This window comes from Balearica regulorum, chromosome 2 (genome assembly GCF_011004875.1).
Source record: "Balearica regulorum gibbericeps isolate bBalReg1 chromosome 2, bBalReg1.pri, whole genome shotgun sequence".
Classification (NCBI taxonomy): Eukaryota; Metazoa; Chordata; class Aves; order Gruiformes; family Gruidae; genus Balearica; species Balearica regulorum.
This window is the reverse complement of record NC_046185.1, coordinates 115,912,132-115,924,890: the sequence shown is the minus strand read 5'-3', so window position 1 is coordinate 115,924,890 and position 12,759 is coordinate 115,912,132. Positions and strand designations below refer to the sequence as shown.

Below are 12,759 nucleotides of genomic sequence, written 5' to 3'. Positions count from 1 at the left end.
TGCCATAGCAATCCTGTTCCATTTAAGCTAACTTGGTCCAGTGCAGCTCGGTGTGTGTGCATTTAGCATCAGCCATGGCTTTGGCTGCCCAGTGCAAGACAAGCGGGAGGGTTTGGGGAGACGTATTTCAAGGAAGGACACATCCAGGAGGTGAGGATGTTCCTTTGAAATGAGACCCACTAGAGCATTTGAGGCTAAAATACGGCATTTGAAGCTTGGCTGGAATAACTTTCTAATCATTCTCTGATAAAATCTGGCATGTAGGCTGAAGCATGGTTTCTCAGCCAGAGTAGTCTAGAAAATGGTATTTAAACAAGGCTGTGCTCAGTTTAAAGCTAAAAGTCAACATAGATCCACCTCTAGAGTGGGACGCATTTGCATCTGAGACTAAGTGAAACGCAGCTTGTTAGACGATGCTTTCCATACTACATCCCTGCAGAGTTCAAGGTCTAGCATTCTCCTGAAATTTCCATCAGCTACTCATCTTCACCCTTTGGTCCTGAAATATCTTCAAAAGTCTGGCTTTAAGTGCTTTGCTGGAACATTGTCAATGCTAAACATATATATGGTTTTCAAATGCAACTATAATTCTGGGCTCAAATGTTCCTTTCCAAATCAATTTGCAACTCAATTAGGTTCTGGCTAATTCATATTTAAGCTAAGTTTGCAGGGGAAAAAAAACCCAGTTAAAAATTATTGGAATTTGTCCAATGAAAATATTATCTTGGAGTGCTAATGGGAAATAATGAGAGAACTGGTCATAGAAGGATTTGTTTTTAAAATATTTAATCACTTTTGGGCTCCTTTTATACTCTTGTATGCTGTGACTTATAAGAGATCATATCTATAATTTGTTCCATGTTAAGTGACTATTTCAATATTTCTGTCACCTTTAATGCAAAGCTACAACGAGGCAAATATTGCAAATGGCCAAGCCATACTGTACCCCTCCACTTCTGCTTGTAGCTGTGCCCTTGGACTAAGTGCCTGTTTGCACACAAAAATATCAGGTTTGAAGAACGCAGGCTTTGGAAATTCCTTCCAGTCTTAAAATAATAAAAAAAAATTAAAAATGTCTGTATAGGTATATACAGATAGACACAAGGACACACACATACGTGTGTATATATATGTGAGAGAGAGAACCAGCTGAAAGATAATTAAGCCAGACCCATTTTCACCTTGGTAACTAATGCAGATCTACTGTAAGTAGGTCAAATACGCTGTTACATGCTTTAAACTGGCATCTGCTGTGCATTAGGCTGCTCAGAGCTTGGCTTCAGGATTTCTCCCCCCCAGCCTCAATCCCCCTTTTCTCGCCTCTCCTCCACTTTCCCTGCATCTTCCCCCATCCCGTGACAGACAAAACCTGTAGTCATATACTCAAGTGTAGCTCCCATTCACCTAAAGAATAGTTTTGTGGGAGCGAGGACTTGGTGGGGACTACAAGAATTAGCTCTTCTCTGGCTCCTCAGTTACCCCTGACCCTCCTGGAAAAAGAGTTAGTTGCCTGCTTGCTGTTTATAGCAGTGAGGGTTTAAGGAAACCCCACAATTGCTTGAAAGGAAAATGAAGCTAATAAATTACATGGATTAAACCAGCCTGTAAGTCTTCTGATTTTATGTTTTGACCTTCTTTTGGTTATTACCTTTTTCATCAACAGTTTTTTCAGTATGAGCACACTGGATTTATGCATTTGTCTTTGTGAGCATATCCCGGACTAGGAAAAGCTGAAAATTTACTCCATGGTCTTGTCCTTCTGAGGTGGCACAATTTCTCGAGGCCACTTTTCTCGCCTTTCACTATTTTTGACATATTCACAAATCAAAGTGGAAATGAACAGGGCACTGTGTTTTGAATGTGCAACACCGCTTGCATCTGCATAGAGGCTTTCGCAGAGGCAGTCACTTTAAAAAAAAGCGTTAGGGACTAATACCAACAAAAGCAGAGAGAGGTAAAGGTTGCATCTATTTGCATGGGAAGGTTATGTGGCAGAGCATGCATTTTTCTCCCTGGTCCCCACCATGCTTAGGGGCCTTTCTGACTCTTGCTTCAGTGACAACTCTGAAATTTGCAGTGAGGACCATGAATTTTTAAGGGGTCAGATACTTGCAGGTCAGGCTGCTGGAGAGGACAAGGGAGCTTCGAGTGAGTTTGACATTATCCCTCTGTCATATATGCTGGGAACATTATGCTGTCCTCTCTCCGGGTGCCCAAGGAGACCCATCTTTGGACAGGATGGATGCTGCAGCAAACAGCTGCCACGTTGGTGGTCTGCACCTGCAGTTCATGCTCCACCTGAGGAGGAGTTTTGGGCTCTTCCAGAATTAAAGGGTACCAGGAGATGCAGTTCAGATTGCTCTTCTGTTTTCCTTTCTCTGTCTCTTGATATGCCCGTCTTACAAAAGTCAACTTTTTAAGTATATGCATAAATAATTACCGCTACAGCTATAGTTACAATTGCTGCCATCCGGCTAATGCTCCAGCTAGGAAGTGCTCAAATTTGCTGAAAGGATTTTTTTTGTCTGTGAGGGTGAAACCGTGTTGATTTAAAAATTTCTCTTTCAGAAATCATTTGCTAATCTCCCAATGGCTTTCACCGATGAGCTTGACTGGCCCCAGTTCTCAGAGATCACTGGATTTCTGAACTCCACCATCGGGTAAGCCAACAGGCAGGGTGGTCAAGTCGTAGCAAGTCTCAAGATTCCTCAAAGCACAGCAAGAAAAGAAAAACAGTGCTTGAAAGGAAAGATGAAAATGCTAGTCAGCTCTGCTTCTGCTCTTTCTAAGATCAAGATCGACACTGGATCTAGGGATTTTTAAAAATCTTTTAAATATATAGAAAATGCACAATACTCTATCCCAGTCTTCCTGAAATTCAGAGCAGGTTTTAGAGCTGGTTAAACTGTAATCTAGAAGGAGAAAAAACCCCAAAGAAATAAAAACAAAGCTTGCTTTTTTCAAAATTCTGGGGCAGGGAGAAGGGGAGCATTGCTGAAATCAACAAAAATCAGCTTTTTCCTTTTCTTAGTTTTTTTTTTTTTCCTCTTTCCCTCTTCCTCTTCTTTCCTTTATACTGCTGAAACAGTGGAATAAATGTTATTTACCCCTGTTAACCCCAGGGTTATTTCATGGTGTTCCCCTTTTGGGGGCATCTTTCTCCCCCCCCCCCCTTTTTTTTTTAGAGGGAAGTAGCAAAAGAATTGGAAGCACTTGTGACCTAATTTGCTGTGTTACATTGGCTCATGTGGATGGGAAAGGATGCAGGGATAGACAGAAAAAAAGAAGTCTCTGCCAGAAGGGAAGGAAAATAAAGTCCTTGAAATGCCTGCAGTTTTAACTGTGAAGTTAAAAAAAAAATTTCATAATTTTGTTAATCATCTTTCTGGGTATCATTAAGAAGCCCTTGACTCCTGCCAGAACTGAAGGATACAATCATCAGCAGTCCACGGTCTGGCCTGAGTTTCATATAATTTTTATTTTATATGTCTAAGATAGGTCATGAATACAGTGAAATGACAAACCAAGCATGAGTCAAGCCTAAAGAGGCTTTTCTACCAACAGAATTAAAAAGTTGGCAGGATATATTCTTTTTCCAGGAAAAATATCCATTGCACCATACACTTGTACTTTTGCTCGTTTTTTTTCTCCCTGTGCAAAAAACAGGCTCCCAGCCTCAGCTACATTTGCACAGTGTGTGCTGTAAGGAGGTATACTACTTGACAAGCCAACAGAGAAGATCTATGCAGCCTTCTCTTCCAGAGTCAGTGGCAAAACCAACCTTTAAAAATCTATTACAATGTCCAGCTACTCAATACACAGTATTGAACTGGGCTGCAAAGAATCTGAAGTTCACAAACGACCAGAGCTTAGTATTGACCCTGAAGTTGTCAGCCATAGGCCTTGGCTCAGTGTTCAGTTTTCAATCTCTTTCTTAATCTTTTCCACATCTGGAAGAAAAAAAAAGAAGGACTATTTGCAATTTCAAGGCATTTTTAAGAGAAGTAGCTCAAAATCCCATGCCACGATGACCAGCCGTGGTGGAGACTGGTAAGCAACGTGCAGTGGGAGGCTCCCATTTACTCCGAGCCTGCAGAAATAGAGACGCAATCTGATGCGGTCCGTGCCCATCATTCCCATCCCTGATGGGTGAACAGGGACACCACTGATTAACTAATACCCTCTGACCGAGAAGGTCTGTTTGCTTCTCCTCGTCTGTTCACCTGCTATGCTGAAAACCAAAGAGCTTGGGTGCTTCTTGTGTAGCCCACTGCATGGTGACCGGTTGATGTTACCATGTGTTTCTGTGTAGGTGGTTACTTTTTATTGCTGCTTGCAAAACTTATGGTTGTCTTCTGTTTCTCTGCACTCGTCTAAGTTTGCTGTTCTTAAGCCAAGGTATTTAAGTTATCCGATTCCTTCGGTGTCTAAATTCAAACACAAAATCATCAGCCCCGTTAGAGATGACCATGTAATTGTGGCTGGGAGCATGGTCTTCCCATGAGCTTCCCTTTGGGCTGTTATCCTTTTCATTTGCATTTTCATTTTTTTCAACCGTACAAAGTAAAGGACAGAACTAACCACAATCAAGCATAACCTGGTTTTAGATTAATCCATCCAAGATTTGTGGCATTGGGAAATGAATGCCCTGCCAATATTTCTTCTCTTTTATTTACTGTTCCATAACAACCAATTGAAAAGTCAATTAGTGAGCAATCAACAGGATTGTTTTGATAAATGATGTATAACAGAAAGTTTTTTAAACACCTTATCTGAAAGACCAGGATAAAAGCATCCTGGATGGAACAATTTCAAAGAAATTCTCCATCAATTTATAGTTTCTGAGAGGTTATCTTGGCTGCCATTTTAGGTCACCCTGTTCAAGAGGAAAAAGATTTATGACCACAAAAAAGAGAGATGGTGAAATAGAAGTATATACATAACTGGGGCACAGAGCTGTTCAGAGAGAGAAACATATTTCATTTTTAATATCAGCTGTGTTTTCATCAGTATCATATGAGTTTAGCAGCTTGCATTTTCTCAATTTATTTCAGAGGCTGGACAGACTCTCTGTATCTACGTTTACGCAGGAGAAATCGCTGTAATCACAGAGACTTACAGAACATTTCCCAAAATGGTATGTTAAGTTTTTTCACTTTTTTTTTTTTTTAAGCCTTACTAGTCTGATACTTGATGCTGCATTAATGAACATTGTTCAGAAACAAAGAGGAAACCCCTTTCTAATTGCATGGTTTCTTATGGAAAAATAGAGAACAGCACTTACTTAACTCAGCGTCTTTTCTTCTGGCTCTGAGTAGGGAGGTGTGTGCCTTGATCGCTTTTATCCACACATTAAGAATTTCCACTGGGCTAAAAAGCAGTGTACCCCACTGTAACTCTATGGGGATTTTTTGGCCATGGCCAAAAGAGGGGATTTAGAGGGATGTTGCTAGCAGTAATGGAGCTAAAAGGTCTGCCCTCCATCTCCTCTGGAGGCTGTGGCAGGGTCCCCTGCTCTGCACTCCCAAGGGTGATGCTGGGAGGGCCCTGCACTGCACAGGGGGCTCACAGGGCTGCCACACCGGCTGGCAAACAGGGCATAAAACAGGTGCCACTCTCATAGCAAGGGTGTCCGTGATGTCCTGCGACATCCTTTGGAGCTGGAGACCAGCAAACAGAAGTTCTCTTGCAAAACTGGGGAGGTCAATGGTGGAGGCATCTTAATGTGCTCTTAGAACAGGTTTTAAAGGAGTAATCAAGGACATACAGGTAAACCAAAATTGGGACAAAACTTAAAATTGTTAATTAATTAGTTAATTTGATGAGGCTGGCTGAACGTCTTCTTTCTATGAAATATCCTGAGTTGCCAAGGGTATATGCAGCAGATCTAATCTACTTAGAAGTAAGAAAAGTGTCTTGCATGGTACCTCACAGGAAATGTTTGTGTACAGTGAAGAAGAGGAAGATTAATACAACAAATGAGAGGTGGGTAGAGAACCAGCAAAGGAGGGAAGAGCAGTGGTTTTGAGAGAGGAGCCATGTCTCTCATGCATTTCTCCTGAGGTTAACACTGCTCAACATTTAGAGTGGTGACCTTAGAGTAGAGGAAGGCACATGTTTGACGACATCTGCGAATGGTGCAAAACTGCAAAGTATTAACCACCCTGAAGTGGGCCACATCCTTACACAGGAATAATTTAGATAAGCTTGGGAACAGCAGTGACAGTAATTGCAGCAAATACAGTTGTACAGGACGTGCATGTCAGAGCTAATGATGAGACTCTTTTCTGTAAACTAGTGGCTCGTCGGCCAGAGGTGGTGGAGGGAGAGAGGCATTGGGGTGCAAAGGGGAATTTCAAGAAACAGCCAGGAGTGCAGGATAGAGCTGGAAGGAGACTAAGGAGGTTGCAAGAAGCATCATGCACATCATTTTCTCTAGAGACAGGGAGGCAGTCCTTCCTCATGTAAGCCACTGATAAGACCTCAGAATTTGGTCCCCTTTGCATAGGGAGGACTGGCTGTGGTGGGAATAGATACAAAGAATGGCTTTGGGGAAGGTTAGGGGAATGGGACTTCTGAAGGCATGTTAAGAAACTTTGGCAATTGAGCAAAGCAAAAATTGAGAGAGATGACAATTTTGAATCCTTTTGAGGCGTAAATACCACAGAGTTGGAAGAATGGTTTAAACTGAAGGATAGTTCTGGTACAAGAACATGGGTTTTCATTAATCTTATCTCTGTTTGGAAGGGAAATTTTTAAAAAGGGTACTATCAAGGAGTGAAAGCCTAGAATAGCCCTCAAAACAGAGGAGTGGGGGCAAAAAAGAAACCCCAAGTCATTTCAGGACAGAGTTTGATTAAATTTATCAAAGGGGTTGTATGAAGGGATGACAGTAATCTCTCTTAGAAATTAAGGTTCATAATGTTAGCTTTTGTGTATTGGATTTTGTGTGATGTCCCCAACAGCAGGTTTGAAAGACACTTGATTATTCTGTGATTAGCACATTGTGTTTCTGTTGTATTTAATTAATTGTAATGCTTCAGAAAACTGGCTGCAGAAGCTTGGGAAAATGTATTCTCCTTGGGTAGATAATTTGGCTTTATGGGATGCTTTTCCTCTGTTACAGATGAGTTATGTCAGCCACAAGTGAGGAGCACTGCTGCCCCTAGTGCTACTTAGAAACTTGTTAAATGCTTGGGATTTCGTGCCTGATTTAGGATCAGAAAGGGTCTGCCCCAGCCCTCCAGCTCCGACAGCCATAGAGCTTACCAGGCAGAAGAGGTTGCTGGGACAGATAGTGTGATGTAAAGATCAATTCCAGGCTCAGGTGGGCATTTTTGCCTAAAAATTTACCTTCTGGTGCCAGTACTTATGCCACTGGCAATGCCTCTCATACGCTTTCCTGCTACCTGTGGCACACATGGTGTTTCTAAGGCTTTGGGTCTTCTGCACAAGTGTTTTACAATGTGTTTGGTGTCATGGGTCAGGCCATTCTGACTTTCTCATCTGGACATCACAGGACACTAGAGTTGGTAGCTCCCATTATCACGGTCCTGCAGATGTGCTTTCTGGTGAGAGAATGAAAAAAAGGCCAAACTAGATGGTATCAATGGCTCTTCTCATTTATATCCAGTTCATCTCTGTACCTGACACCCAATTACGTTGTTCTGCTCTCTTTACATTAATGGGGGTTGTACTTTCTGCTCTTCCTTTTTCCCAATTCCCTCACAGATTTTTTTTTTTTAAAAAAATCTCTCACTGTCTGCATCGTTCCTTTTTTCCTTTTTCTCTCCATGTATCTCCTTTACTCTTACACTACAGACACCCGCAGGATATAAAAGGAGGTGAGCCTGTGTCAGGGCAAAAGACTGAAGAAAATTGAGAAGGGAATTTAAAAAGGGGGAAAATTACAAGTGATGGAAAAATCTCAGGATATCTTCCCTTGGTATCTTCTCTTAATCATTGCACTGACACCGCATTGTAAAGGTTCACTTCTATTGCCTCATTTGACATAATAGTTTCCCTGAATGGGAGGATTTAAATGGCCACTCTCTGTGTCAGCAAAGCAAAAACCTGGCCCACCAACCTGACCTAGCCCCACCTGGGACAACTTAACCTTCCTCTGAAAATGATGTTTACAGCCACAGATATATGCAATGAGAGGAAGAGATGCTAGAGAGGCGGGTCTGACGAGGGAGGCATGCGGCCAAGAGCCAGAGCTCAGGGATGACAACACTTTTCTCCAGCTCCCTGCAGAAGCACCAGCACTGTCAGAGCTCAGCATGGAGGGACTTTCCCCCATTGTCCTTCTCGGGACATGCATCTTCTTCATCTTGAAGGAAGGCTTCCCCGGCCTCCATGCTAGCAGGATTTCTGCCTTCCCATTCTTAAAAAATCCCATTATCCCCTGGAGATGGTGGACCCTTCCTTCTTCTGTGGCTGGTTGGGGAGTACAGTGCTCAGCCCGAGCCAAGGAGGGTACCCCTCAGCTCTCCAGTTATGTTACCCATGACCCATGAATATATTGACATCAGAATTGCTGATGTTCATTTCAGGTGACCAACTCTGCTCACCGGGCACCCCACAAGAGGCTTGAGATATAGGTTAATAATAATTTGTAATAGATCTATTCTCTGTCATCATTACTGCTTTCAGCTTGTAGTTGCACAACAAGCAGCTCACAGTCCTGAACAACATTTTCCATGGAAGTGGCTTGCTGAACAGTTTTCTACAGATATTCTTTTATTGGTTCATTGTTTTCAGTATGGTTTTGGTGCCTTGCCTTCCAGCAGCTTCACACAGGTTGTAGGCCATGTGCTATTTCTGGTTTTTAACTGGGTGAGTGGGATCCTCTGGTGTGAGGGCTGGGCATGAATGCTCAGGTGTACAGTTAGAAAGTTGTTCTAAGTTCTTCTCCAGCACATGTTGAAGATCCCTTGTTTAGACAGAAGCATCCTGTTGCTAAAATATTCAAAAAATCATTAGATAACCACAGGGAAAATGAATATCCTCAGAATTTCTAAATAATTACAGAACAATCTTGCAATTGTCATCCATGTTTTGCCTGAGACATTTGGATAATGTATGCTATTTCAAAACATGGGTATTGTATATTCCTGTGCCATTTGTAGTTTGATCTGTCTCTTTGGGATTCTTGCCTTTGACCAGAAAAATTGGCCTTGTTAACCCATGCTGTGGCTCACTGAGCCATCATGCACCAGATACCTATATCTCACATTGGCTTCAAAGCCAGTTAAGAAATATTTAGTTATTTAGTTATTTATTTTATTTGTCTTTCTTGGAAATTCTAGTCCACCTGGAGTTCATCTGGGGAAAACCAGAGACTTTTTTCTTTGCATTGTTACATTTCCAATTGCTTTTACAGCATAAGGGAGCAAAAGATTAGAAGTCAATAAGCCATTTTTGTCCACACAGCACTTTTGGTGCTATTTGGACCTAGGCTCTTTCAATGCATGTTAGTGCTGCTTCTTGTCAGCCACACAAGGTCTAAGAGCAAGAAAATCAAGAAGTGCAGCTCAAGTATTCCACGGTTTATGAAATTTGGGGTTGCTCACAAGCAGAAGCAAACCCAATCCTGACTCCTCACCCAAAACTAAAAAAACCCAACGGTCTGAAAATATTTGGAAAGCAACAGAGAGAAGGGCAGGTGAGATGCCAGGACATTCAGCAGTGTAAGGGTAACTTTTCTGCTTCATCTCTTTTTCTCTCTTGAATGTTTTCATCACAGATTGCATTCTGTATCACACAAACTTCCTCAAAGACTCAATTTACCCATGAAAACAGTCCTCTCAAAAACCCCTTCATTTTCTTGATGTTTTTACTTGATTTGTAAGTGTGCTGATGCTTTCCACAGAGCTGCTTATAACTACCTACGCTTGTGGAGGTAATACATACCCAAGAACACCTTCTTACTCTGTTGTAAATAAGTTTTTAATTTCTAGAGATCCAAAGAGTTTATTTGTGCTGGAACTGCAGCCCCAGTCCAGGGAGCTACGCAGCAGAATGGCTTAACAGAGGGGTGTTGAACTCTAGCTGAAAGAAGGGCTATTAAACAGAAAAAAAAGAAAAAATCAACTGGTGGTAGTTATGTTCCAAGCCATATTTTCTAAGGATTTTGTGGGGTTCTTAATCTGCTGAAAAGAGCTTCTTGACATAAGGGCTGGATTTTGAATGGACCAGCAACCCTCAGGAGAGAAGTAGCAGACAGATATATTCATTTTTAGCTTGGAAGGACTGGATTATTTAAAACATAAAAGATTCCTTGATATATGCGGTTGTCATCACTGTGAGTGATAATAACAAAGGCACCACTATTAAAATGCAAAGTGTATTATTGCTACCTTAGGGGTTTATCTCTTAGATCTTTCCCCTATACCAATCCAGCAGGGATTTAATGATGTTCTGTCCACAAGTTTCCCCCCAAGAGCTGCGGGGAGGACAGGATTTTCTCCTCAAAGCAAGCTTCAGAGGCACAATGCAGAAAAGAGGAGAAGAGAGAGACCAGGGAAGAGCTGAGTGAAGAATAGAGGGAGCGTAATACAAGAGGGGAAGGAGCGAGAAAAGAGGAGAGAGTGAAAATACTGCAAAATAAAAGGAAGTACAACCTGTAGGGCCTGATTCTCTGAAGTTTATGTTTCTGTACGTTGCTCTGAGGTGAGCTTCTTGCAATCACAGTCCCAGTCTAATCTTGAACAAAGCATAAAGACTTTTTTGGCTTCTCGTTCGCTATCACTCTTGCACTGCATGTGATGGAGTTTGATTTGTGCTCTGTGGATAGTTGGGATGTATATGCACAGCCTTTAAAGACCTGCTAGTAAGTTTTATGCATAAAAGCTTTCCTAATTGGGAATGCTTTTCTCATTCAGGACATAAATGAAAGATTATAGACCTCACAGATGCTTAGGTGTAGCATGCTCTTTTTCCTGCAGGAGGAAAGATTTGCATCCAGCCATTTGGGTGAATTGCCATTGAAATGCAGAGCTTCTCAGGAGGGGTACAGCTGGCTTAATACTATTTTTCGTAAGTCTGCCACTCGTGGGGAGAGCAATGCAGATGCCCAAATCTTGGTGTCTAGTGCTATTTAAGATGCTTTACAGTATCTTTCCCACTTCCAGCTGCCTCTCCAGAAGTGCACAATTTCTCAGGCATCCTGTGTTGTATCTGCCAGCCCTGCTGCAGGTGTCTTGGATCTCTGGGATGTCAAAAATGGCACTTGGTGCCTATGTTTAGGACCTGAGTCAGTCCCAATGTGGTATAGCTGTGAGACGTTTACTCTCTCAGAAGAGTGAGAACAGTTCCCTTTGCAATTTATAGGGAAAGTTAAAAGTAGATCAACTGTTGACAAGTCAGGTTGGCTGGTTTACAAGAGACTACTGTGTTCAACAGATGGGAAGGAGCTGCCAGATCTGGATTAAAAGCCAGATCCAAACAACCCAGCACTTAAAAGTATTTGATTTTCTACACTCTGAAGTGTGGGACTCAGGTAAGAGGCAGCAGGTCCCTGGATATAGCTTTACTTCCTAATGCTGGCACCCTAAAAGGTTATAGAGATGACTTGTTCCATTTTTATTTTAAATGCTTCTACCTTCTTGGAAATATGCAATGAACTAGGGTCTTGCACTTCATTTTGTTTGTCACTATAACAATGTTGTACTATTTCTCTTATTCCCACTACGTGTGATCAGGTGGTTCTTCAGGAAACCTCCTCAATTTAATAAAAAGGTGAGTATTTAATGGGATTCAAATGCTGACTGGGGGTGCGGAAGTGTTGCTGGAGTCCTACTCCTTCAAAAGAAACGAGCAGCGCACTGTAAGGAATGTATTATCCACAAGTGTCCTAAAAAGCACAGCTTCCCTTGGTCACTGTGCTCTGAAGTGCTAGCTGTTTCTTCCCTGGTATGAACATCCATCAACAGAAGAAAAACTGTCTTAAAGTGTGGATGTCACCATCTCCAGGGCCTTGATCTTGGCCTAGTTAAGCCAATGGAGCATTTCCAATGATTTTTGGGAAAAGACTAAGCCTTTCCCTAAATCTGTGCTTTGTCCTAACTGCATTACTCCTGATTTGTAGCAAGGTAGACAGACATGGGTAGGTCCACTGTGTTATCTCCATGTGGATATGATTGAGTAGCTACTGGACAGTGTGAGGCAGCAACTCTCCTTTTCAGATTACTTTGGGTGGGCTGTGGGGCACTTGGGTTTGATTTAGTTTGCTTGATGCTGACATAGTTCACGTCCTAAGGGATTTACTGTTCTCTCTTCCAGAAAAAGTAGTAATGAATCCTTGCCCTCTAGCACTGAACTTCAAACCACATCCTGATTTGTTCTTGAGCCCAATCCTACTCATAAACTTAGTTGTCAGCCAAGCATAGTCGTCTTCTCACATCTCTGATTAAAAACTTCCCATCTTGATTTATGTCTTTGCCCTGAAATGAAATTACTTAATTTGGCTTCTGAATAATACAAAGGAGATAGAAAGCCAGCAGGAAAAAGACAAGTCCAAGACAAGAGGGGCAAAAGGGAGAAGTAACAAAAACTATATTTAAGAAACTTTACTAAACTATAAAACTACAGGGGAAAAAAACAAAACAAAAAAACCCCTCTCCCAAATGTAGAAGCATAGCCATCAGAGCATTGGCCAAATCTAAACAAGCTAACTCCAGATGTGATCTCATACAAGCATGGTGTGTGATTCAGACACTGAGAACGTATTTCCCCATTAATATAGCTGTGTATTTA

At 41.8% G+C, this 12,759-nt stretch overlaps 1 protein-coding gene across 1 annotated transcript in view; it reads left to right on the top strand.

The window, feature by feature from the left end:
- Positions 1-12,759, top strand: part of AOAH (acyloxyacyl hydrolase) — an 82,090-nt gene that overhangs the window by 47,509 nt on the left and 21,822 nt on the right. Inside the window, exons 13-15 of the mRNA XM_075745462.1 lie at positions 2,569-2,660; positions 5,055-5,137; positions 11,706-11,742. Of these exons, the coding sequence (XP_075601577.1) occupies positions 2,569-2,660; positions 5,055-5,137; positions 11,706-11,742 (212 nt within the window). The remainder of the gene's footprint in view (positions 1-2,568; positions 2,661-5,054; positions 5,138-11,705; positions 11,743-12,759) is intronic.